Source organism: Cyrtonyx montezumae, unplaced genomic scaffold, assembly GCF_038088225.1.
Source record: "Cyrtonyx montezumae isolate F1298 unplaced genomic scaffold, pur_monq_1.0 scaffold_15, whole genome shotgun sequence".
In the NCBI taxonomy this organism is placed as follows: Eukaryota; Metazoa; Chordata; class Aves; order Galliformes; family Odontophoridae; genus Cyrtonyx; species Cyrtonyx montezumae.
Genome location: NW_027071881.1, coordinates 4,195,195 through 4,222,874, shown reverse-complemented (window position 1 = coordinate 4,222,874; position 27,680 = coordinate 4,195,195). Strand labels below are relative to the sequence as shown.

The 27,680-nt window shown below is 41.1% G+C and overlaps 1 protein-coding gene across 1 annotated transcript; it reads left to right on the top strand.

Moving 5' to 3' along the window:
- Positions 1-267: 267 nt before the first annotated feature.
- On the top strand, positions 268-20,846 carry MYL10 (myosin light chain 10). Its single transcript, XM_065731723.1, has 7 exons — positions 268-308; positions 7,326-7,412; positions 10,024-10,099; positions 11,557-11,661; positions 15,187-15,265; positions 19,507-19,555; positions 20,284-20,846. The coding sequence occupies exons 1-7, from the start codon at positions 306-308 to the stop codon at positions 20,380-20,382; spliced, it is 498 nt and encodes a 165-aa protein (XP_065587795.1). The 5' UTR covers positions 268-305; the 3' UTR covers positions 20,383-20,846.
- Positions 20,847-27,680: the final 6,834 nt, after the last annotated feature.

Sequence of the window (27,680 nt, the reverse complement as noted above, 5' to 3'; positions counted from 1 at the left end):
TCATTACTTAGGAGTAGGTGGGAAAGCCCCCTCAGCTGTAGCACATTGTGAGTGCTGTACATTTGTATCCCAACTGCCTACTCTTATCTCCTGCATTATTTCTGTGAAAGCTAAAGCTGTGCATGGAACAGATGCTTGGAATGGTATTGGGATCCAATTACTGCACTTTTCCAATCTTACATCTATTGTCTAAACTTGGAGCAGACATATTTTTATTCCTTGGTGACACTATATAAAGAGGCAATTGGCATTGTGTTTGCTGGCTGACTAGTTGGCAGAGAAGGGACAGGAGGAGAAGCAGCAGCATGGTACGTTTTCTTCTTTCCATGTCTGTCATTTTATTTCTCTGTATTTCTTTCTGACCATAACAGTTCTAACAGAGCAGTAATGATCACACTGGACCCCATGAAATCTCTTATTTAATATCACATCCGAAATGAAGATACATCCCATTGAGTGAGCTGTGAACTTCCAAGGACTTTCTGAATGTTTAACAATGGGTAAGGTAGGGAACACAGATGCACTTGCTGAAGGGAAGAGCTTGTGCATCTCTTTCCAAGGCTAATTTACTGATGATTGGCATGGCTGGTGTTAATTAGTGCTAAGGTCTGCTGTGATGTGAAGGGAAGAGTAGGGGATATCTCTCTAATTTTAATTGTGTTGCACTTGAGATAGGGGAGAAATAGGAAGTACCACAGAGATTTCTTTGTCTTTGCTTTGCTCACTGTTGGCTTTTAGCTCACACTTGAACAGCCCCTCTGCACCAAAGGTGCATTTGATGTGATTCTGAGGAGCAAAGAATTCCAGCCTGAGGGGCAGCGGGCAGGATGGGCTCTATTTTCATCTTTTTCAAATTCAGAGGAATGCCTTCAAAATTTAAAAAGAAGAAAGAAAGAAGGAAAAGGAGAAGCTAGTGATTTTCTCTTATTTTCTCCTTTTTGCAGGACCTTTTCAGACTGTCTTAGAGTAATGCTGCCCAGTGGCTCCCTCAGGCTAAGGAGCAGTTGATTCTGGAGAACCCTGGAGAGGGAGTTGGATATGAAAACATTTCTTAAAACTTAGTTCAAACCTGATCCCATTTAAGCAGTTGAAGAATGTGATCTAAGATCAGGATAAAACCCCATTCAAAGCCATTTCTAAAGTATACACACAGAAGTAGGATCTAGATTCAGTCTGTATGCCCAGTGTACTGAGCACGCCAGTCACTGGTCACGTCCTGGACCACTGTATTAGAAATGGCCAGTGTCCTCCTCTCCACTATATTTCCAGGCTTCCCTTTAATCAGACTCAGTGAGGTCTCGGCCAGACCTTTTGGCTTGGGGGAAAGGGGAAGGAAGTACTGGGTCTTCTTCCTCCTTTCTTTCTCTCTTTCTGTATAAAATATATATATATATATATATATAATTACTGTTTCCCTTCTGCTTGGAGGGATGACACACTGCCTGCTTGATGTTCAGGGATATTTCAGGACCTTCTATGGTGATGCTGCTGGAGTTGGGAGATGTGACAATACAGCAATAGACTATTCTGTTTCCTCACTCCCAGTTCGACTGACGATTCTCTGTGATGGTTCTTTTCATCATGCCTTTTGTTTTGGGAAAATATCTTCTGAGGTACCTTACTATACAGGGACACATGAAACAGATCTAACATGGAAAGAAAAAAATAGCCTTAAATGAAAGAAAGCCGAAGAATATCTTTACATAAGGAAGTGATCATTTTTTATTAATCAGAGGGAAATGTATATGTAATTATGCTAGATGAACTCTGTGGGGAGGTTTTTTTCCTCTCTTTATGATGTCTTATGGGATTTATAAATATTACAGAGGTTTTATAGCATCATAATATTTCAGATGTGCAGTAAAGCTACTTTCAAAGGATTAGTGCAGACAAAGCAGCATAGTAAAAAATAATTACAAGTCAGGCAGTGCTACCAGGCTCTGACATACAGGGCTGATGAGAATGGGAGAGGCAGGGTTCAGGGAGATCATTTTTCCAACACGAGCAGACCACACAAGTGCTACGGAGCGGAGTTCTGAGCTCCGTCTGCGGCTCCTCGCTAATTCCAGGGAATTTCAGTGACGTTGGGTCAGCGACGCCTCGGTGGACAGAAAGGACTGAAGGGGGAAGCCAGGAGGAGGGAGGGAAGGGATTTTCACGTTTGCAAAACGTTCCTGTGTTGATTCAGCTCGGTGACACCTGGTAGCAAACGGCATGCTGGAGGCGACCAGCACCCAAAACCAGATGGCCCTGTGATCAAACAGCCTGCTTTGCTGCTGGAATGTACCACCTGTACTGAAACGCAGTGCTGATGTCACCCACTGGAAATGCGGTGTGTGTTTGGAGTGTGTGTGTGCTTCCCTTGTCCGTGTGCGTGTGAGTGTGTGTCTGTGCTCTGCAGGTGGGGAGGGGCTGCAGGACAGTGTAGGGGAACCGGGGAAGGTTTGTTGGGTGGGGGAGCGGTTGGTGAGCTCTGGGTCACAGGGGTGGAGCGGTCTGCAGTGGGAGAGGTGATCTGCTCCTGGGACGTTCAGTGTTCTCTGTGCATCTGCTCGAGAGAAAAAAGGAGACTGGAAAGGGATTTTATGTGGGGCAAAGGAGAATGCTGCAGCAGACGGGAGCAGGAAGCAGGGAGGATGCAGGCCAACGGATTTTTGTATCTAGCAGGGATCAAAGGTGTGTGTGTCTGTGCATGTGTGGGAGGCTGGGACTGCATCTGAAACGGAGCGAGGATGGGAAGGGAGGGATCAGTGCGAGTGCAGAGCAGGTAATGAAAAGATCTTGTGTTTCTCAGCTCTGATAACGTGGGTTTTTATTTGAATGATCTGAGGCTGCTGCCTGTTTGAAATGCAAATTGTGCCCTCAGAGCAGGTTATGCTGCTTGCTCCTCTAGACTGCTCCCCGAGAGGCATGCGCTGGGCTGCCCGAATGCTGTTCACCTGCTGCAAGAAGATCCTAAACTGTTCTGAAATAGAATGGCTTTTCCATAGCTTTGGTGCATCTGCAGTGTAAATTATTACAACAACAATCCAAAACCCCCTTGGATGGGCCTAAGATGTAACTTTTGGTTCAGAAGATGGATTCGATGATAAAAACAACTCAAAGATGGGAAATGTCAGTACTGAGGTCCCAGAGTAGATGAAAACTACGGAGAGCATGATGGATGGAGAAGTAATGGTAGCGCCGAGCTAGCATCGTACTGCAGATCACAGTAGGGGACAGAGTCAGAGCAAGATGATGGATGTTGCTGTCTGTTCTGTAGTCACAGATGTAGTTGCAAAGGAAGGAAGTGTAAAATGAGAAACAATGCAGTTTAAAGCTGTTAGTATCTTATGACTAGTTTGCCCTGGGCAGAATCAGCATGTAATGGTTGTACAGAGGTACAAGACAACAGAATCAGGCTCCTCATAGCGGATGCTGCTGTGCTTCTCCGAGGAGCTCCCTCCCAGGAGACCTGCTCAGCCATCAGGAGAAATGGTCAGTGCCCTCCTTTGTAACAAGAAGATGGAAGAAGACACAATAAGTAGCCAAGAGGGGAAGTGTTTCTGTTTCTGTTTTAACTTAGGCTGTCAGGAATATCAAACCATGTCACTTCTACCTACCTAGAGTATTTTTTGCTGCTCTGCTGCATGTGAACCTCACCCTTGCTCCCAACATTGTGTACAGAATGAATCCCTCCTTTTCCATCTGCAGAGGCAAAGTAGCGTGCACTTGTGGCTTCTGTTGCCTGTGTCACTGCCCTCCCCTGTCCTTTCTATCCCCTGAAGCTGCCACACAGGAGAAATGCAGAGAAGGAAACACAGCTCAAAGCAAGTGCCTGTGCAATAGGGTTTTCTTGGGGCCACATTTTGTTACAGATCAGTTTTTCATTCAAAGCTTCTAAAACAAACCAAACCTTAGAACAAGAAGGAAAAAGACCCTTTAAAATCCAGGCTAATTGAGTTGAGTGCTAACATTAGTAAGACAAATGAGTGATATGCAACAAGCCTGCGGTTTCTCTTCTAAAGTGAAGTGTTGTTTTCTTCACAATGGGATGATTAATACACTCAGGCAGGAATATTAATAGGCTTGTTCAGTTGTTGCAACATTCTTCCCACCACTGTGCCTTGGAATCTGAGCCCAGGGGACCCCCAGCTCTTCAGTTCCTCATCTGGCACGTTTTGTATGTCAGTCTCAAAGCACATGTTGCAAAGATAGAGCAGCCATCATCGCAAAGTGCTGCTCAGTGCACTCTGCATTTTACAAATGGGGAAACCATTCCCAATTTTACAAATGGGGAAACAAAGGCAGACAGCAATCATGTATCAGTCATCTATTTGCTCCTCCGTAGGTCACCTGCTAAGTTTATGAAACTATCATATTTAGAAACCATGCTTGCTCAGTTCTGTGTTGCTTTTTGCTATATAATTCTTTAAGAGTTCTGGTTCTATTAGTGAAAAAATTGTGGAGTGTTTGGGGTTGTCAGGCAGCAGCAGAGACCTATGTCTTTTCTCTTAGTGCTGCCTTTTGTTTGATCCACAAGAACAGCAGTGATAGTGTGCTATTCTTGGTTCCCATCCATATCCTTATCTCTCAGCCTTCCTCTTTGTGCCACCTTCCCACCCATCAGTCACAAAAAAACAAGTTGCACTTTCTTTCTGTGATCATGAATTTTCAAGATTTTTAGAGTGGATTGATCACATTTCCAGTACTGCATATCCAGAAAGACAGGAAACTGATCATCCAAGATGTCAAAATACTCAGCTTGAAGCCATTCCATCTGACAGCTGTGTCTTAGCCCTGTGAATTGTGTATTGGTGGTCTCAGCCCCACTCCACAAGCAAGTACATCATAAATAGATCTACAGCCAGAGCTTCAATAGAAAAACTGAAGATAGATCGAGCCACATGGATACTGATCTCCTTTATCATCCCTGGAGATGATGAACCAAAGAGAAGCATTGAACAAGTATTGTGCTAAGATTAATTTCTCTGGGTATGGTGACTGTTCTCTGGATAGTCTTCAGTCTTCTTTCTCCTTGAATAGGACTTCACTAACTTTAGACATTTTGAGGGTGTTTGGGTGGTTTTTGGTTTGTCTATCTCTTTTTGACAGATAATGAGCTGCAGCTTTTGGGTTTGTCTAATTCTTTCCTACAGCTACAGTCCTTTTGAAAAAAAGCCTCCTAAAGCTTTACATCACAGAAGACCTCCTAAACTGAGGAATGATGGAGACATTGTCAATGTTTGGCATTTAGGGTGAACAAAATCTGGAGCCGGAGCCTCCTGTCCCTTATTGTGGTACTACTTTACAAAGATGCAGATTGCTTGCTAGTACAGGGTGTGTTTATCGTGCTGAGCATGTATTGAATGCTCACACATGCTGTATTTGGTCACAGCAGAGCAAAACACGAGAGTGGTAGAGCATTATTTTGTTGTAACAACCAGCTACATGACTACAGGAGCACCGGTTTCACTACAACCCATCCCAAAGGCTGAGGCCAACCATGTGGTCAGTTCCCCCAGAGGGTTTGCAATGCATTCTGCTGGGTAACATCTGCTTTCTTTTTACCTCAGGGAACAAATGCTTGTAAAAATCTCAGGGTTGTCCGTAGTATTTCCAGTCAATCTGGAAGTGCTGAAAACCTCCACCAGGCACCTCATGCTATATGGATGATTGCCCATTACTGCTCAAAATAACACTTATTTCATATGTAGGAGGAGGAGGGAATCTATTTATTCCAAAATCAATATTTCTACATTTATTAAGTAATCCACTTTTTTTTTTTTCCATGCCTGTGGTGGCATTCTGTCCTTAATTTTATCTGCACAACAGACACTTTTTTTGCTTTTCATTTCCATTCCGTATTTCCAGATTTGACTGCTTTACTTTAGCTGGTTAGAGACTGACAGGTCCGAAGTGTGGACATGTGGGTGAATGTCTACCACAGCCCTAATTTTCAACACGGAATCTGAAGCAGAATGACTGAGCACAGAAATCTGCCTGGCAAATTAAATTGATCAGACAATGTATACTTCAAACAGAGTCAGGTGGGAATATTTCCTTGAGCTGCTCTGCTCCTCAGGATATCTGAAATCAGTACTGAATTTGAACTTTCGCAGGCTTTTTTATTCTGATGAAAGTAGACAGTAGAAGTTCCCTTCTGTTTCATGCAGAATAGCCCAAACTAACTAAGACTAATTTTCCATGACATGAGAACCAGGTGGGACTATGATGGAATGTAAAAGTAGAAATGATAAAGAAAAGAAAAATCCATCTGGAAGGGTCTTCAAAAGGTGGTGGTGTGGTTCATTATCCAGCCCCAAGTAAAGATAATGCTGTGGTTAGAATGTTTCTGTGATCTGTAGGAATCACAGGTTTGGTTCTTCACTGAAAACAAAAACTGTATTGTCTTAGGCAGGTGAGCTGGTTGGGCTCTGATTCAGACACATATGAGGATGTCTGGTTCTGACTGATTTTCAGCGAACGTTGGATTCTTAGATAACATCATAGTTCTCTAGTACGGTCATGAAAGCAGGCCCTGCCTTTCATTGATGGTAACTACCTTGAGCATTACAAATGTATGGGCTGGTAAGGCAACACAGTATGGTATCATAGGTGTGAGAATATAGACTCTTCTCCAAGCATAGAAGGTATTCCTACATAGGAAGAATTTGTTTGGTGCTGTTCCAGACAGAGCAGACTTTTGAAGTTTTCTAAATCAATAGGAAATAATATTATTTCCCTTTGTATTTCATGAGCTCACTGTTCTTGCAGTCTGGCTGCCTTTCCCTACATGGGACCTGGGAAGAAGAACTTTGTACGGGGACTTAACTGCACTGCTTGTATTTCTTGAGAATAACAGGCTGGGAATTTAACTTCCTAGTCTGAGTGAGACTATAAGTTTACATTGCTTCTCCCACAGTTCAGACCTCCACAAAGCCAGTGCAGGAGGGGGAATAGTCTCTTGTTCATAGTCTGACATATGAGGTTCTTCCCAAGGATCAAGCAGTTGTGATACTCAGAGTCACACTTTGGGTCCCTCACCTCTTTAACGCAGCACAGAGACAAGATGTCCCTGTTTATATGAGCTGTCAGGTTCCAGACCAGAGCACAGTAATGTCAGGAGTCCTCAGTGAGAGATTCAGCTGTAACTAAAGCAGCATATTTTGTCCCACTTTTGTCTGTTTGTGTGAATATCTGTTGTGGGTTGAATTAAAAAACACAAATCGCAGTCATGTTGTATTACATGCCTGTATATATTTTACCTTCTGTAAAAGGTGGGATTTGTTTTCATGATAAACAGACAAGGTAATATATATTTGATCTTCTTATTTGTGTTTCAGGCTCCAAAAAAGGCAAAGAAGAAGATAGAAGGTGGTTCCAATGTATTCTCTATGTTTGAACAAACCCAGATCCAGGAGTTCAAAGAAGTTGGTCACTATTCTTCTGTTTTCTATAGTCTGCTGTCATTACTAATGAATAACATAGATTTTGTTTGTAATCCTTATTCAATTCTCCATCTGCTTTAACAGAACACACAGTTGTTTTCTGAATCATCTCTGTGGTTTTGGCTGGTGTATCGTTTTCCTTGTGTGTTTGTTTGTTCTTTCCTTCATTCTTTCTTCCATTCATTCTGTCTCTCCCTGCATCTTCTGTTTCAAGTTCCAGGCTTATTTAAAAAAAAAAAAAAAAAAAAAAAAAAAAAGAAAACCTGGAGCACTGAAAAAATTAATAAAGGAAAATTATCTCATCCACTTTAGCCCTGATTCAGGAAAATACTTGGGCACACATTTAAAGTTAAGTGTTCTTTGAATAAGAATAATCTTGCATGCTGAAGTATTATCCTGAGTGGAGATGTTGTATTGATTAAGGTCATTTTTTGTGGACTGTTCCACAATGGTAACAGAAATATTCTTCTGTGCCCATCTAATACTGCCCACAAACTAGAAACCAAAATACCAGGAAGCCCTCAGCCAATTTTCTCCATAAATGACCATGAAATAAAGCAGCATGTTGAGGATAACAAATGGAGCATCTTTTAGCTCCCAAAGAATTGCTATTCCATGCTTTATGGATTCTTTGATCAGTTACCTGTGATGAGGCAAATCTAATTAGCTGGCGTAAGAGCTGGTGCATAAATAAAATAAAAAAAAATTGATGAGTTTAAACCTTTCTTTCAACTGGGCATTTTAAGTATCTGTGACACCATCACATTTGCCACAGATTTGTCAGCTAATTTTTTTTTTCCTCATCTCCAAAGTAGTCTCCAGTGTGATAAATAGCTGCTGTTTCAATTGGTGCATGTGGATTTCAGCTTTATTTTTCATGAGAATTCTCTTCAGTAAGGCTCAGTGGTGAATGAGACCAAAAGGACTGTCAGAGGATTACAAAGGTTTGTAAATATGGGCCAGGTACATTTTCTCCAAAGTTAATGGGTATAATTTTAGCACTCTTCTCCCACTCTTCTCCGTCAGCGTCCTATGAACTTACAGTTTTATTTTGTCCAGGGACTACTGCTTGAAGACCTGCTGTCAGAAAGAGCAGTTGGTCAGAATGATATTTTGAACTACTCTAAATAAGATAACACTTAGAACATTTCTGGGAGAACGGTGGCAGAATAATGGCAATGTCACAAGGCAGTGGAGAGACCCGGTTAAAAAGCAAGTTCATGTTGGCTTTAAAGACTGCCTACTTGGAACAAGTAATGCATTTTGGCTGATAAGCCATTTTTTATCAGAGCAGTATTGCATAGAGTTTTCAGCCAGCTCACTAGAAAATGTATCGGCATCAGCACTATTACGTTAATTTCACTCATTAAGATACATGCCTGACACTCTTCTGTGATTTTGCTGGGCTCTGCTTTGGTCTTTGTATTTCGTTCTTTCTTCCAAATTGAGGGGATGCTTAATCAACTATAAAGAGTTGAGCTTGATATTTTATTAGGTGATGGCTTGGCAGGTAAGTGAAGGGTTGGAAACATGCATGCTGCAAGTTAACACATGGGCAAACTGGAGTGTGAGCAGTGGGGCTCTATAAGAACCTGGAGATCAAACTGGTTGGATATGTTGATTATAATACCATCATGGAAAGAAGTGAATCCTGTAGAGCAGTGGGATGTGAAAGTCTGAAAATCACTTGAGTAGACTAGCTGTATTCCAAGGAGAGAGATGTTTTTCATAATAATACTGAAACAAAAATAATTCCTGGTCGTTGTAAAGATACGTGCTCATATTGATGCACACATCTGACAGAGATGTACCTGGTTCTGCTGATACTCCCATAGTATACCCAGAGGAATTTCAGGTCATTAAAATCTTTGGAAATCTACAAAACATTAAAAGTGTGATAGCAGCAAATGGCTGACATACAGATAGGTAAACAGACAGATAAGCAGTTAGCTGGCTGGATAAGGAACGTTTGATTTTTATCAGAAGCTAAATTTTGCCTGACAAGAAGTATTTAAGGTCTGCATCAAGGTCAGTCAGAGCACAGAATATAGGTTGGCAGGTGCTATTTGTTGAAAAGGGAAATAAACTGTGAATAAACAATACTGTGAATCCTACATTTCTCAGTGCGTTTGGAAATTCAGCTGTCTGTATATGAAGGATCATCCTGAAGCCCAGAGGAAAAAGACTTTTTCTCAACAGCAGAGAATTATTTACAGTAATTAAATGTTTTACAGAGTATGATAGCTGAGCAAAGGAAGGAGATACAGGAAGCATACAAAACACACAGGAGTAGCTCCTAATTCAAACTTTTATGGGTTAAAGCCCAAATGGCAAGAGCTGGCAGCACTGGCTTTGCCCAGCTGCATTCTGCACTGAGCATTAATTTTTTGAGAAGTTTGGGTGGGTTTAATTAAGCCCCTTTCCAAGATAAAGTAATGTGCTGGAAGCGAGGAAAGTGCAATGATGTGGCATGGTGTGGATGAATGAAAGGAAGTTAAGTATTCCTTACAGCATAACACCCCTATGTATTAGTATGTGCCTGTAGCACTGTTCCATGCAATATGACAGTAAGTTGCCTATTTTCTCCCAACAGGCCTTTACCATCATGGATCAGAACAGGGATGGCTTTATTGACAAAGCAGACTTGAGAGACACGTTTGCTGCACTAGGTAAGCTGGTAGTAATAAATACCTAAAAGAAACAGCGGTTTGTATTCAGATTAGTTGGGGAAATGATGAGATACGGAAGGCAAAAGGAAACCTGTTCAGTTTGGTCTTCCTCCTTTATGGTACTTGCTATCTTGACTACATAGCTCCAGCTGGAAAATCTCCTGAGCAGTCTCTTTCAGACACTAAATGAAGGTCTCTCTGGGACTCACTGGTGCTACAGAGCTGTGCAGCTGGCAGCTCTCCAAAGGTACTGATCCCTCCCCTGCAACTATTTCATAAAAAGCCCACCCAAGTCAGGGTCCATGCCAGGCATTTCTGATTTGCTTCTGAATCCAGGCTTCTCAAGCTGCACCTTTTTTTATCTAGGAGTCATGCAATATCTACCAATTAACGTTCCTGTCATGGACTAGTTGCCCCTCTGCCCACACCAAAGTAGGAAGCCTTCATGTGTGGTTCTGTGCTGTTGTGCGTTGACGTGGGGTGGAACGTGCATGTCATGGGATTAGTTATTGTCCATTTCATGTGCATTACAATCCTGAACACATCAACCATATAAAAGAAAATCTTCCAAAGAAAATGAAAAATGAGAGTGCTCGGGAGCCCGAACATGAAGCTGTATCCATGTTGCAACATTTGAGGCTTGAACAGTGATGTAGGCATTTGGGCTTCTGCCATCTGGATCTTATTAAAAAGGGTTTGATAAGAATCTCTAGTGCTCCCTGGGGTGGAATCAGGCTGCTGTAGAGTCAGTGCAAAGAGCAGAAGCTCCTGAACTCTTTATTGTGACAAAGAAGTTTGCAAACTTTGGCCTGTAGCTACTGTTGCTCTGAAATATTTCTTTCTCAAGGCTACATTCTGCTATCCTTCACATTCAGTGAAGCCCTTATGAAGGGATTCAGTGAAGTACAGTCACAGCAAATTATCACTCAATTTGAGTAGGGATGCTGAATTCTAAATTCTCAGCAGTCCAGTGCAGGGATGGGGAAGGAATAGGACTGCTCAACTCATCCGTCTGCTCTCTACTCCTCGCAGTATCTCAATTTACAGAAGGGCAAAGTCTGAGACTTTGGATCCACTTCAGTCACATTTAAACTCTGCTATATTAATATCAACACAGTCTGTATTTCACCTGAGGTTAAAAAAAAACAAAACCAAACACATAACAGCAACAACAAATAAAAAGAAAAAGAATGTAATTGAAAGTAGCCCCTTATTTGGTCTGCTGCTGGCCTGGTCTGTATCATTTGTCCATCTTACTCCTTCTTTTATCTTTTGATCTTACAGTTAACTCTGTATTTCAACTCGGAATGCATTGGAGTATTCTGGAGTTGTGTTCCACCATGTTATTAGCAAAGATACACAGAGCCCTGAGGTCCCCAGTGGGAGGAGATGAATGGGAATCATTTTTTTTTAAAACACAATTTGTGATTTATTATGAAAAATGATCTCTGCTGCAGGTCGTCTGAATGTCAAGAATGAAGAGCTAGAAGACATGGTGAAGGAGGCGCCAGGTCCCATTAACTTCACTGTCTTTCTTACAATGTTTGGGGAAAAACTGAAAGGTAAGTACCTTTGGGGGCTTGGACAGGTATCTGTCAAAGATGCTCAGCACTGAAATATCTCAGTACCTTGCAAATTATAATAATGTATCCATAGAACAATGCTTAAAGGCAAGGAGTGATCTCCATTTTTGCAGACGGAGATGAAGTGTGAAAAGGCAGAGGGATGGTCCAGAGGACAAATCAAAGGTGTGATTTCAGCTTGCATAAACTAGCATGGGCGTAGCAAGCTGAGGTCTGGAAAATAATCATGGCTGCCTGGAGCACACTGCAGAAGAGTTATTCACCATCTGCAGGTTCTAGGCTGAGGTCTGTTGCTCATGCCACACTGGTATTCCTACCAGTGTTAGGTGGTTTAAAACTATCATCAGCATTTCTATGGAAAACCTTTCTGCACTCCATCAGCTCATTATGCATACATGACCTCTGCACCATCTTTGTAGTTACAGGGTGTGAAGAAGCAGCATGGTATCCCCCATTTTCTCTTACATCAGTAACTTAGTAGCCCAGGCTTGCTTTCACTTGAGGTCAGTGGTAATTAAGGCTTAAGCTGAATGAAGATTTTGCTGAATAACACCTAATGAATGAATAAATTGGACTAATTTAATCTCAGTGGATTTAGAATGATAGCAGAGGAATTTGGCCCATTGCCACAGAATGTATAAGGATGACTGTAGTGAGTTTAGAAAATATGGGTTCTGAATTCTGCGTGGAAGCTAATAGTTTACTCTTATCTTTGATACTGAACGTGGCTGGAAACTATAAAATAGAGCGTGAAACCGAAAGAAACCTCTGGTCATCTTCCTGTGAGCACTGGAGATAGGTGAAAGCATTTGCCTTCAAGAGTGAGGTAGTTGGCCTTTGCCAAGCACATTCCAGAAGTCTGTTAAAACAACTAATGCTATTCCATCCCCTTCTTCCTCCTTTTCTCTTTCTTGGAGTAAAAATTATGCAGGTAAGAGAAATAAAAACTAGTAAAAAAATTGAACAAGCTGATCACTTTTTCTTAAAAAAACTGCACTGCTGCTTGCCTCTGGCTTTAGACTACTGAGTACAGTTCCAAAGAAGGGCTTTCTACCCTTGGAATAGAAAACAAAGAAATCTAATAGGTAGTACTGATGTTTCCTCAAAGAAACACACTATTGCGAAGGAATACAGCATGTCTGGGAAGTGTAAGAAATGACAGAAAAAGATGTAGACTGACACTGAGGAGAGGATTTTATTACTCAGATATGGATCTGTCTTGATCACAGCAGTACCCACGCCTTCACATTCTAGTTATCATCCTTGCAAAGTAGGCAGTGCCCGGCTCTGTGGACTTCTGGGACTTGCAGATGTTTCTGATGGGGTGCCCTGCTGCACACTACTTAATTTTTGTGTTGCTCGTGATCACACAGAGTGTGGAAGCGAGCTGTTCCTCCTTCCCCCTCTTCTTGTCTCTTAAGACTGCTGCAGTTGGCAGAGTCTGGCTCTGCCAATTGTGTGGCCTAAAACCAGTGCCAGCACAGGAAGGTGAATGGTAAAGCATACCCCTCTTGTTTGCAGGTTTCCTGTTGGCTACTAGAAGAGAAGGAAGGTTTTTGTTCTTTCCATTTGGTGAAGGGAAAATCACAGCTGTGCTTGTCATGCCCTTCTGGTTGGGTTTGTCATGCAAAGGAAGCAGAGCCAAAAGACTGCACATTCCCAATCAAAACTAATTGGGATGAAGAGCCTTTGTAGTGCAATTAGAAAGGGAAAAAAGGCTAGAGGAAGTGGATATGGCAATTTTGCAACACTCTTTATTAGCTAAGTACCACTCAGAGAATTTGGTGAAAGGTGCTTTCTAAGTAAAATTTGTTGTGCTATAATTGATTTCTGTCATAAAGGGGAAGCTGGGATTTTTTGGATGAGCTTTAGCTTTGTGTATAGAGATTATGATGCCAGATGAACAGCTAACAAAACTCAGTTTATGTTAATGCCAACCACATGGAGCTGTTTCTACAGGGAGTCAGAATAATACAATTTGTACAGAAAACAGAGATGCCGCACATCAAAGAAACCACTTTATTTACCAGCTAATCAATAAAGAATGCCTGCTGCATTGCTTCCCTTCAAAGCCAAAGTCCAAGGATATGACAGAGCAGAAAATATAAAACACAGTTAAGGAGAAAAAAATCCCCCACACATTCATGACTACTTTAAATGTAGACTTTTCCTCACAGTGCTCGTTATATCGATCATCTGTTCATTGTACACTGAATGCACTGCCTCTGGCAGAAAAATATGCGTGGACAGTTATGACAAGAGGGAAAGAAGGAGGCCATAAAGACTTCTACTCAGTGGCCACCATAACTACTAAGATTCTACTACTAATCCTGATGATCACAAAGAAAACTCAGGAGATGTCAGGAGTACATATCACTGAGTTGTCAAATCAGGGAATCGTGCCTGGGTTCCACTCTGGTTCTCTCTGTGTCAAACTTTGGAACATAAACTTAAATAGTAATGGGATTCTTTGGGTTGTAGCCTTTTTTACCCCCTTTCAACACTTCAGCATCCCAAGTAACTTCATGTGTTAATGTACCAGCCTATAAATTTGGCTTCCTAAAGTTAAGAATAATGATTAATATTACGCTACAGTAGTGTCTTGAAATACTGAGGAACTGTCAAAAACAGAGTATATAGGATATCTTCTGATGAAGGTAGAAACTGACTGTAAATGAGACTACTTAGAACCTACAGTATTATAGAACAGTCAAAAATCCCAGCCAAGATTAAGGTGCCGTGGAAGCTATTCTGTGACCAAGTTTTTTGCAATCTAAATAGATGAGACAGATAAAGGATAAAAGAAAATGAAGACTCTTACTATCATTTTATTGCTGAGAACAGAGGACAAGAGAAATTAAGAAGTCTGTGGCCCAGCTACGAGTGGAAGCAAAATCTTGGAGCCACAGTCCAGTGCTTTAAACCATCCTGTTTCTATAAGTAACACTTACTGTGTTGCTGTGAAGAGATACTTAAGTGGAAATGTTCTATAGAACATAAGAGCAGTTTTACATTGATCATCCTGTTTCCATTGTGTTACATTGATATCCAGATTTTATGATGAGCTCCATTTCCTTCAGTGAGGGAAATGAGCTCTTCTCTATATAGTGAAGAACAAGTAACATCAAAAATTGTTTTTGCAAGAAACATACAGTACAAGATTAAAGGAAGCCAGTGAGGGAAACATTTTGTTATATTTTCATTTCTGAAAGCCACTAATCCTCTGGGTACTGATACTGGAGACCAGTTCCTGGAAGTTTTCTCTCCTGCAGACACAGAATATATATGAGTTATTATTTTAAAGCTTCTGAGCACTGAACTATTCACCTCTATTGTTTATCTGACATGACAAATGCTGCCGACTTAAGGAAGCTTTGTCTTCAGACCTACAACTGCAGAATCCTCCATTTCGCTCTGTTCTCCAGTGAATGCAATTATTACACAGCAAGTATTCGGCAGATACGGATACACCCAGGCCTCTAAATTATCTTTCATTAATTTTAGGCACGGACCCAGAAGAAACCATTCTGAATGCTTTTAAGATTTTCGACCCAGAAGGAAAAGGCCACATAAAGGCAGACTAGTAAGTTTATTTCAAGTTCTTTTAAAATATTATTAATAACAAATAGCCCAAGTTTAAAGAACTCCTTAAAAGCTATATTTTTTCACAGTATTTTAAGAGACAGGCAGGCTTTGTAAAGCAGAGTTAAAAGACTAGACTATTGTATGAATGTGTTTGTATACCAAAAAGAGATGTTATTGTCTTCAGACATTGCAAGAGGCAACGGAAATATAATCACATGTAGGCCATTAGATAGCCTTTTTTGAAGGTCTGGATATAAATCAACACATGACTCTTTGTGGATTAACTCCATATGTAAAAATAAAATGAATGTCGGGTGCCTGAGATTCAGAGTGCTTAACTAAAATGGGAAAGCTAGTCCCTCTTTTAAAAGAAGTGATCAATTTAATTAACTCTGGGACATGGCTTTAGTAAAAACATTGTACTTGTTGTACGTTTACTGTTTGAGCCTTCTGCTTCTATTCAAGAATTTGCTGTAAATTTCCACTAGATATGTTGAGAGCCAAAGCAAATACTACTACTAAATAATACGGCAGCTATTATCAATATAGATATTCTTTAAATAAGGAGGCAGGACCTAATTTGTATTCATAACTTGTTAAACCAAGAGAGCAGGGTGAAAGGACTTTAAGTGCTAATTGCACAAATGTAAATCCTCCTTACACTATCCAAATGGTGCAAGCAGGCATTCAGGTAAATGAGATAAATGATATTGCCCCATACAGGGCAATGTATGGGAATTCTGACCCATGGCTCTGGATAAATGCTTTATGTGCCTTGATTTATGCATACATCTAAATTCCATGGTGAATTTGGGGACTTGGCTTTTACTGCAACAGTCAGTTCAGGTAAGTTCAGAAAACATAACATATACAAGAAGCTTTCTAGGGAAGCATGGGTTACAAAATTCTATTTGCATTAAAGAATTCTGCTAATGCCGTGAGAAGGTAAATGAAAATCGAACCTTTTACCAGAACCTCTGAGGTGGAGTGCTCCAGGATGTAACGTGCAATTATCAATGTCTCATGAAGTTAGTTAAAAATAGGAAAATCATGTACAGTATATCGTTCCACTACCAATATGCTTTTTTTTTGTGACACTGGTACTCAATTCCCAGTGGGTACAAGTGTCTTATGTGAAAAATGTGAAAAAACAAAGCCAAGAGACAGTATTTTCACTAAAGGACTTCCAAATTAATTAAATCAAGATGCAACAAGTGGATGTAGTAAACAACAGGAAGGAACAGAGGGTTAACAGTTGTTTTGGTTACTTTGAGGTTAGCGTTATCAAATAGCATGGGAAGAACAGTAACACACCAGAAGTGACTCAAACATTATCAGAATAAAATGTAGCCTGTTGTCTAATAGGCCAGATCACACGGTAGTGAAATCACAGCCATGAAATACAACGTTCTGATGGTAAAAAACCCATGAAATGTTGTATTTCCCACCACTATCTGTAACAATGTACTGCATACAAAATCTGCAGCTTGCCAGCCTGTGTCCAGTTCTACATTCCTCAGATGCTGGAAACCAGTTGGAGCTCAGGGCAAATTAGGAATGCAGTATCACACCCCAAAATGAAGATGAGAGAAAAATACTTTTTTTTAACTTAATGGAAAAGGTCAGCCTTGTTCCCACCCCCATTACGCTGCTAACATTAGACAATTGTTTTAGTTCATCACCACAACAGAGCATAATGTTTACTTATTAGACCCGAGGGTATTGTTGATCATTACAGAGCAAACCATTAAATCAATTCCATGAATGTCTTTGAGGTTTAACTTCTATTCATATGCTTCCAAAATTTAGACATTTGAAGGTTTTGAAATAATTTTTATGTTGGCTCGGGCAGCCTTTTCAATATGACAGTTAATGTTAATAAATAATATTTCTCCATATGAAAAAAAATCCTGGAATGTTCCTCTCCTAAACCAGCCACACTGACCTTTTAATCAGAACTTCTTTTTATGTTCATGGAGTTAACATCCTTCTGGGGATTTTTATGTCTCTTCCCTCTGCGTGTTTTCACCTCTAGTCTGGAAATGACTCACTTAGTCCATTTGATGGTAGCTGGGATGGAGCCTTCTAACCTTTCCAGAAACTTAGGGAGTTTATAACTTACTTCCAAATTCAATGACAGACTTTGTTTGTCTGCGTCATTGTACCGCACATAAAGTCCTTCCTCTAGCATGATGTCAAAAAGAAAAAGTGTTTTAGATCAGATTCTCGGCTGGTGTAAACTGGCATTGCTTTTGGAAAGGTTAGATGATTCAGTTCTAAATGCCATTCGTTGGACAAAATGAGTCAGGCCAACATCAACTGTGTCTAATGGTGATGCCAATAAAGCTTTACAGATTTGTACCAGATGAAAATGGACCCAGAGAGAATAAACACATTCTGGTTCTTTGGAGATTGCTCTGGCTGAGCTGGTAACGTTTCTCATCATAACTATAGAGCTCTGCTCATTCTAACTCACCTGATTTTTTCCTGAGAAAAATCTGCGTACGAAGGGAAATCCCAGGAGAATAACGAAGTGTTCTAGAGCTTTACAGAACATTGGGAAAATGTTCTGAAAATACAAGGAGGCAACAAAATATTCGCAACTGGAGAAGGAACTGTTGTCAGGCAAGACAAGAGATAGCATTTAGACAACCACAACAAGGGAAATTGATCTTCTTTTTTGCCCAGAAGACCTTGAGGTGGTGACTTTTTTTTTAATTTTAATTTTTTTTAGAAACAAGTAGTCTTTAAAAAAGAAATCAAGATACACAAGGAAAGAAAAAAGTGCATAATCTCTAGCTTTGGAAACGGTGAGCGTTCATTTCCCTATAAAATAAATAATGGAAAATGTGCATAGATCCTTAACTCAGACCTTCTTCCTTGTGAGTGTGCCAGAGCCTACTGGGCTATGCATCAGGAGATTATAATTAGATATTTGATCTTTTCCCCTAAATACTTCAAGCATGTAAGTAGAAGACACATCACGCCCAGACCTCTTTTTAATTCAGTCCTGTTTTTGATGAAGTTTATTTGTGACTTCTGACAAAATTGCTGTAAGTGCTTCCTTCTATTCACCAAGCTCCTTCCTGGATCACACTTCCTACTTACATTTGCTGATGCCATTTACCCTAGTGCACATACATCCAGTAATCAATTTATGTCGATGAGAATGATCTCTCTGTTCCCCCAACCAGAGATCATTTGGGAATTCCACAGCAAGAAATGCAGTCACATAACAAATACCAGCCCAACAAGACAGAAAAGGCAATATGAGAAGAAGAGATGAAGAAAGACTTTGCTAAGTAAGGAGCATGGGAAAGTAGAGCAAAGAAAACATACAGGATGGCTTAAGCTCTCTCTGCAAGTTTGGAGTATTTCCCAGAACTTGCCAGAATATTTCCAAGCTTTTCCTTGTGGGTATGGTCCTTATACATTGCCCAGAATCTTCCTTTTCCAGTTTTTCATTTCTTACCTTCCAAATGAGCAATACAGACATTTTGTCTAAAGGGGTCAGATTGGCATTCCTATTCACCTAGACATTTAGGCAAAAAAAAAATCATGCTTAACTGACTTCCTACAATGAGTTGGAAAGCAGAGGGTAAATCAGCTGAGAATCCGTCCCCAAAATATTCTCTTTGATGTAATTGCATAAAATACAGATGGTGTGTGGATAAGCTCCTTGTTACAGTTCCGTAACTCCAGATCAAGATCTTGCACTGTGAAATACAACAGGTCTCACACAGTTTCACAGTCTCCTCTGGGAATGACTGCATGCAAATAAAGGGATTCTCACATGATGATTTGGAATAGCTGTTGGAGTTCTCTTTCAAGTTCTCTTTCTTATTTCATGCTCTGTTCCTTTCATCCTCAGATTTTACAGAAAATATTCTCTCTTTTGGTTTTGTTAAGTGATCCAAACTTTAAAGAGTGAGTGAGAAAACGTACCACTTTAGGTTAAGATAAGCATACAAAATTGCTGTATTACAATTAGAGTAATAACCTTAAACAGTTTTAAACCTCTATAAAATGTCACAAAAGCAAAATAAGTTGGCAGAGGGAGGCACTGACACTGATGGGTGCCCGCAAAAAATCTCTTACAATATCATATAAGGATTAACAGCTTTAATTTATGCAGTCACACAGATTTTCTTTCATGCAACTTCAGGAGGGATCTTGCCATCTGAATCGTCATGTGCCATTATCACCCTTTAATCAGGTTATTTCATTTTATTTGCACAGCATCAAAGAAATGCTTATGACACAAGCAGACCGGTTCAGTCAAGAAGAGGTAAGGACCTTCTGCCTTACACAAAATAGGGATGTCTCTCCAGCAATAAGCATTTGCCCCTCGTTAAATGCATGAAGTCAGCTCAAATCCAGACTGAGGGAAGGCTGATGCCAGCTTTAGGAATTAGGGACATCTCAGAGCATCTCTTCTAAATAGCTCCATGGCTAAACCAAAGTCAAATAGATTCTTTGGACTTCCATCTAAGAGTAAGCATGGCCTATCTCTTGCTGTACTTTCCTATGGTGAGCTGAACTCGAGCTCAAATGTATTTGGGTGGGGACTGTGATCTGTTTTTCATTTCTGTATGAGTTATTTTGTTTGAAATGAGTCTGAAATGAGTTCTGAAAGGAAGTACTGCCTTCATGGTTTGTGAGAGGTTGAACTGCTGGCTGGAAGGAATTCAGAGGGACTTCTCTTTTCAGAAGAAGAGAGTGAGTGGAGTTTGTTCATGGCAGGACCAGACTGGGGTACACACTGGAATTCATTACTTAGTCAAGGCTTATCTGGACCTTAGAGAGAGCTATTTGATACATTGATTTAATACTTTGATTTGAACAGGACTGTTAAAAAGTTTTGTCCTAGTTCCCATTTCAATTTTACTGAAACTACAGAAAATTTTTCCACAGTAGTTAACAGATCAGGCCAGAAGGGAGCTGAAAAGGAAAAGCAGTACTTGTTGCTTCCTACAGTCCTGTGTTTGTAATGCTTATCTCCTGTTTGCTTGGCAGATCAACCAGATGTTTGCCGCTTTCCCTCCAGATGTCTCTGGTAATCTTGACTATAAGAACCTCTGTTACGTTATCACCCATGGTGAGGAGAAGGACTAAAATGAAAGATGAGCTTCTCCTGTGTCAGTGCACCAAGTTATTATGCTTTCCTGTGCAAGACAAAAGGCTTAACATTCAGTATGTGAAGCCATGTGGTCATCAGAAGAGAACCAATAAAACAAGTGAAATTAGATTAAAGTTGTTTAATGCTCCTGTTTTTATAGAAGATGAAAATAACAATTTTTGTGAGTTTTTTCCCATCCTTTTTCTTTTTTGTCAGTGGTTTGAAATGGAATTTTCTTGATGAACTGATGCTGTTGTGATTTATTGACAATCCTAATGTTCACCAGATGGTCCATTGGGCACTGCAGTGTTGCTTAACCTCTTGTCTTTTATATATACTCCATGTGCTGATTGAGAAATCCTCTAACTTAGTGCACTGGGAAGAGCATTTGGTAAATAAAATTCTTTCTCCTTGCAATGAAAGTGCAAATAAAACGATCTTAAGCTCTTGTGAATATTCTTGGTGATGTGGCCAGTTTCATAAGCGACTTGATTCTCTTGCTTTGGTGCAAAAGAATAGAAATAGTGCAACAGTGGGTATTTTTCTCATAGCAAAATGTACCTCGGCACTCATAGAAGCCAGCAGGAATGAATTTCCCCGTCAGAGGCATCTTCATCTGAGTAGGGAGTTGTCCATGAAGTAACAGTAAGGGCTAGTTCTTTCAGCAGTTGGTCATGATCTTTGTTTTATGGGTGAAGGACATGTTGAAAGGATGTATTTTGCCAAAGGTCATTTGAAAGACTAGGGAAAATACAAGAAATGAACTCAGGAACTTTAGCCCAGGGTTACAAGTGAAAGCAAACTATCCCTCACTTTCACAATTCGAGATCAGCATAGCTTCTAAAATGGGCTACAGTTTCTTGTATTTGGACTTCTAGGAACTGGACGTGTTCTGTCTGTGTGTAATATTGCATGAATACTTCCTGCGTGGGAGTCAGAAGGATGTTACAGCCAAAGCAAAACAAGCTTCTGCTGTTTTAACAACTAATGAAAATGGTTTCCTTCTGCATCAGTGTTGCTGGCACCACAGTCCTGCAGACGTGAAGAGAGGTAATGAGGCGTTTCTTTTCTGTTTCTTTTGAAGAAAAAGAACTTGAGGGCAAGGTGGCTCTTTTCACATCAGGAAAGGCAGAGCTTAGATGAAGAAGTGTTAGGTCTGCATGGCTTAAGGAAGTGACATTCAGCCCCACCTGCATTTTTTGTTGTTCTAACAAATCCCTACACACAGTGCATACCAGTAATATGGGAAAACTGGAATGAGAAGTACCTTAGTAAGGAGATGCGATTTTCTGGTGTAAGTACGTGAATCCCAGATGTATCTACCAAGAATTCGATCACTTCAGAATATTGGTAGACACAACTAGAAGCAAAATTTGTTCCTCCCTTATGGAAGTGTTGCTGAAGGTGTGGAGATAGCTGACACTTACTGGCATATGCTCTTGTAACATTTAAAACGATTGCACGGTGCTCCAAACCCCTCCTTCTGTGTGGGCTATGCAGTTTGACTGGGTTTTAGAGTCTAGTAAAACTCCACACAACACAGGAGTGTGCATGACCTCTTTTTCCACCTCCTGGTTTATTTGCCAGAAGCCGAGCTTTGCTGTATGAGCACAGTTCCTACCTCTGTTTCATGACTGCACCTTTATCCTCTAAGTGTTTTTATTTGTGGGAGCGCTGCTTATGGGATGAGGTTGTACATTTGGAAATTGTTTGAGTAGTGGGTCTGGAAAATGATGTACTGTGACACAAACATGTAGCAAGTCTAGCACTGCCTTGGTACGAGTTCCACAAAGTCACAGACCCCACTAAGTGAATACTGACCCACTAATAGGAGCTGAAGTCATTCAAGCATCAGATGTCAGATGGTGCTTATGGTTTTTGTTCCGTTTAAAGATTTCAGAATGAGATCTCAGAGTAGATAAAATGGCACAGAGACTCATCTTTTACCTTCTATCCAGAGAGATTTATTTTTCCTTGTGTGAGTTGATAGACAAAAACTTTGAGGATGGTATTCTTGAAAGACGAGGTCACATATTTTTCCATCAAAGCATACACACTTTTTGATGGATCCTTTTTCATCTGTTATTACCTAGTTACACAACTTCTTCAAGTGCAGCTCTGCAGCAGACGGCAGTCTGAGTGAGCAAGTCTGTATTCCACCTCTTTCCTGGCTGCATCCCTTCCCTCCCTCGGGTCAACCCTGGAGCTCACATACTCTCAACATTTACTGCAAAGGAACTTGAGCTACTCTGTTGGATCTGTGTTTCTCCTTGGACCCTCTAGAAGGGGAAGTGACAAATGTTCAGATGAATACGATGATTGTTCTCAGAATCTTTATCAATCCTGGTTTCATTTCAGTTCCCATTTTCACTCGGGAACAGGGAGCTGTGCTTAAGGGTTTTGGATGCAGATTCAGCTAACAAAAGGAAACAAAGAGCTGAGGTTATTTCCACAAAAACAAGATTCTCACCAAAGCATCACTGAAATGCTCAGTTGGGAACTGAACTTGTGTGAACTCTGGCAGTAGCTCTTTAGTGTCAGCCCCTTCACAATAGCTTATTTGGATAGGGGGAAAAGGAAAAAATACATTGTAGAGTTGACAATCTGCTTTATTAACACTTAAAATTTTAACCCTGTAAACCTTTCTGAAACTTCCTGAATGGGTGCAGCAGCATCTGAGATACATTGTCAGGCATAAAAGAAAGACAGGTTCTCATGAGCTTCCCCTAGCTGGTTGTTCTGCTTGAAGGCAGAGTTGTTAAAACTCTTTTTCAGACCTGTCTAAAACTTTCTAGGTAGCCTCAAGTCCAAACCAAGCCTTATTCAAGTACTGTCCTTACATATATGTGTATGTTTTTCCTCTCAGCCATCTAACAAAAACTTTCTGTCTGCAAATTAAATCAATTTCATCCTTTCCACCCTCTTTGTAATGAACATCAGTACACTGGAAGACTGCTTAGTTTTCTGGTTTTCAGCATTCTTTTTACAACTTTTCCTCTCAGTGATCTCGTCTCCATTTCTGGTCCTTGTTCCTCTGTCCTTCATGCAGATATTCTTCTTAAAACGTGGTATGTCAAGTTGGACAAAAAATTCTCTCTGAAGCAGCAGCAGTGAAGGTTATATATGTTTCTAGGCAGTGTGGGGAAAAGTTTATTCCAGACTTCTATTTCTTAGTAATTGCTGACTTCTGATCTCCTGTAGTCTGTTCTTCCTATCCTAGAAACCTTCATAGCTTTGATTCCCCTCTGTCTCTGTTACCCTGGTAATGTGCCAGCACAGGTTATCTGAGGACACATCTCAAATTTTCACTAATGGTAAAAAGATGCAGATTGTCTGAAATTTAAGTTTTCAATGTGAAAATGCAATACTAATTCTGTATACATTTTTTTATTCATGTGCTGGAGGAATAACCCTTCCAGCAATACTGATCTGGGCCAACCATCATAGATTCCTTCCAATAGAACAGTTCTATTCTATCTAAAAATTAGCTTTGCAGAGAAAAACCTAGTGGTTAACAAGTGGTGAACCAGCAGTGTGTTCTTGCAGCAAAGAAGGCTAGCAGCATCCTGACCTGCACTGACAGAAGGCTGGGAAAGGTGAGCATTCCCCCCTACTCAGCTCTGGTGAGACACATTTGAAGAGCTGGGTCCAGTTCTGGGCTCCCCCAGACAAGAAATATGTGGATGTGCTGGAGAACATCTACAAGAAACCATGAAGGTGATTAAGGGGTAACATCTGACATAGAAAGAGAAGCTGAAAGAACTGGTGTTATTCAGCCTTGGGAAGAGGACTGGGGAAGAACTTCAGTGTATATAAGTGCCTGATATTGGGTAGTAATCCAGCACTTGGATTCCTAAACACAAGGCCATGGCTTGCACCACAGAAGACTCCTCTCCCACAGCTCTGATTGTGAGGCTGTTGTACGTAACTCACAAAGGAACGCTTCTGGACATGTTGATGCTGTGTGGAGGCATTGCCACAGTTACTGTGTCTGACGTCCCTTGTCTCTCAATGTGCTATCACACCTATTTCCAAACTCAAGACATATGAAAGCATAGGTTGAAGCACAGGGCACAGTACTTAAAATAACACAGGTTTCCTAAATGCAAACATGCAATTTGTTAGAGCTCTGTAACTTGGGAGATGCTCATGTGCATTCACTTAACTTTGGCCATTTAATCCAGTGTACGTTCAAGTAGGCTTGTCTCTGCAGGACTTCTCTTCATTGATTGAAGGGAAAGAGGTCCTTGAATAGGCATTACAGGGCACTTGAGTTCATTACTACTCTGATTCAGCCTCTGCAAGCATCTATCTGACTCTGCTAGTTATAAAGCAAGGACCCAGGAATGCTAACTCAGGTATTTAAGGTCAAGCATGGCAATACCTCCTTGAGTCCTTATCTGGGGAATTGTTGCCATTTGTTTCTGGCCCTTTCGGTCTAAATGATGGCTTAGTGTGCCTTCTGACCTGAGGTACATCATTTTTTTTTTTTGACAAAACACACTACCAAGCTCAGCATTTGGTCAGCTGCTTCAGCAGGAGCACAGAGCTCAAATGTTAGGCCAGACAGGAATTTTTCTGTTTTAATGGGTAGAAGATGGTAGCTGTCCTTTCGTGGTGCAATAATTATGTACAGGTTTGATGAGAGATCCAAATAGACCAAAAGCTGGAGGGAAAACGAATGATACAAACTGTCTTGGCTGAGATCACAGCAGTTATAGAATGATAGAATGACTTAATTTAGTTCAGCCCCCTGTTGTGGGCAGAGCTGCCCCCACTAGATCAAGTGGCTCAGAATCCCATCCAACCTGACCTTGAACATCTGCAGGGATGAGACACCCACAGCTTTTCTCAGCAGCCTGTTCCAGGTAGAAAGAAGTCCGGCAGGTAGGTCGTTAGGACCAAACATGTCTCCTGACGACCAGCAGCTGTTAGCTACATTGTCTTTTCAGACACTGATCCTACCAAGCTGCCTGCTAACATATCTCCTGATAGACTGATAGGATTTGGGCCTAGTTCAAAAACCTACACCCACAGCACTAAAACTGCTGCTGCTCTCTGCATCGCAGGCTCACGTGCCCCCAAAACAAGTTGTTTTACACTGAACTATGGAGAATGCAGTGGGGTACACCCCTCCAGCAGGCCAAAAAGCAGATAAATCTCTACAAATTCACTGTAAGCTGGTGCCTTTAAGCTATCATATGCAAAAAAAGAACACAGTTTAAATAGCATCCAGAAGGTTATTTGTAGAGCAGGAGCCAGCTGGTTTCAGCAAGTACCTCTGCCCTCCCAGGGCCTTGAGTGCAACAGAATTTAATGCTGGGGAAAAATCACACTTGTATGAATTAAAGGCTGAATGGGTAGAAATATCCATAGTTTGATTAAAAAGGTGAACAATTCACAACTTGGAACATGGAGCAGAGCTTGCCCTCAGCTGCAGCCGTGCTCTGCAAATGGCAGTGGGGCTTTCCTGAGGCCGTCCAGGGCCCTTTCGAACATCACCAACACCTGGGACCTCTTCCACACCTGTGTGGAGCTGTGCAGGTGTGGGGGATTAATGCTAATGGGCTCCACTCAGCCCCACAGGAACTGCTGCCTGGGAAGGACCACGAGGTGAAGTTGTGGCGAATGCTTGTGGCTCTGGCTCTCCTGTTCTTGCTCTGGCTTGGCTCAGCGTAGCAAGGTAAGGCAGAAGTTTTCTCTGAGCAGTGTGTTAATTGAGGGTACTGGAGACATTGGATCAGACTGGGGCTTGTGCCTGGGGACCTGGTTCTTGGGAGAGGTGGGATGGGGAACTGTGGGCTTTTTTGTCATTCTGTTTTACCTGAGCTGTGAATGACTTGTGGTGCCTTGTTTAGTCAGCTGAGTCTGGTTATATACGGTAACCCCCTGGTTTTTTGTGTACCATATGAAGCTTATCACCTCTTTCTTGGTTCCTTCAGTGCGGTGTGCTCATTAAAGTGCCCCCTAGTCAGTTGGAAAGTCACTGCCAGCTTTGTTTTTGGAGATGTGTGTTAATGCCTGAGCATACTGGTGATAACGTAATGGCACTGAGCAGTGGGCTCTCCTGTGGGGAGCTGTCTGCTGGCACACAGCCCGTGGGGTAAACTGGTACCCCTGTTTTCTCCTGATGGCTCCCCAGACCTCTGCCTATGTGAGGTGGCCTTGTGGCAGCCATGGGGGCTCCTCTCAGGCTGAAAAGTGCAGGCAGGTGATTGGGGCCAGTTAATGAAGAAGCTGTTGAGGCTGAAGCAAAGCTCCCACTGCCTTTTGCCAAACCAGGAGCAGATGTTCCCAATAAAGCTCTGACTCCTTAGATGTGGGTGCTCAGCTGATAGCACAGGGCCTGTTCATGTGTTTGCAAGTAAAGAGTGAATTCTCTCATGTCTAATAAGTGGTTTTACTTCAGTTGGTGCTTCTGAGAGCATCTTCATCCCTAACCCAGCTGCCTGTCCTGTGAAACCCACAGGCACTTTGTATCTTTGAAACCTCTCCCAACTCTGTCAGCCTTGGCTGAAGTCTACCAGTGGTTATTAGAGCACAGGACAGGCAAGTGTGTGTTTTACTGTTCTGTATCCTCCCGCAATGGGCTTCTTGATGTGTACATATATAGTGTGACTCCTGAACTGATTTCACATTGAATCTTCAGCTTAGTTTAAATGAACTTCCAGAGATGGGAACTTGGAGGCTTTCTTTTCTTTTTCTTCTCAATTGTTTCTGTCTACTGTTTTATGAATGTTCCATTGCTCAATAATGGGAAGTGGAAAACAAAATCCCAAGATCAACTTCTAAAGGATGTTAATGACCACGAATGTAACCAATAGAGTTAATAACAGTCCAGGCAGAGATGGAAGATTGCTCTCTCCTTTTGAGTTAGGGCCAACATAGCTTTCTGATCAAACCTCCTAGAGAAGGGTCTGGATATTAAGGGATAATACACACTAAGTATTTCCTTATTAGGCTTTTATTCATTTATGCCTACTGGTTTTTGTCATTTTAAAGGTGTTGTTTAGCCTGTTTTGAATTACTTCAAAACAAATGTCCAAAAACAAAAACAAACAAACAAAAAAACCCAACTCTTAAATCCATGAGAGTGATTCCTAAAGTTTATTATTGTTATTATTAAAAGATCCAGTTTATTTATTCTTTAAAAAATGTTCTCTAACAAAAATAATCCTTAATTGGAAGACTGAAAGGGAGGAACAACTCCAGACTTCAGAAGGTTCTGTTTGGTGTAAGGAGTAGTAGCATGAATTTGGTTTTCTTGTACTTTTCTGAGTTAAACTTAAAGGTA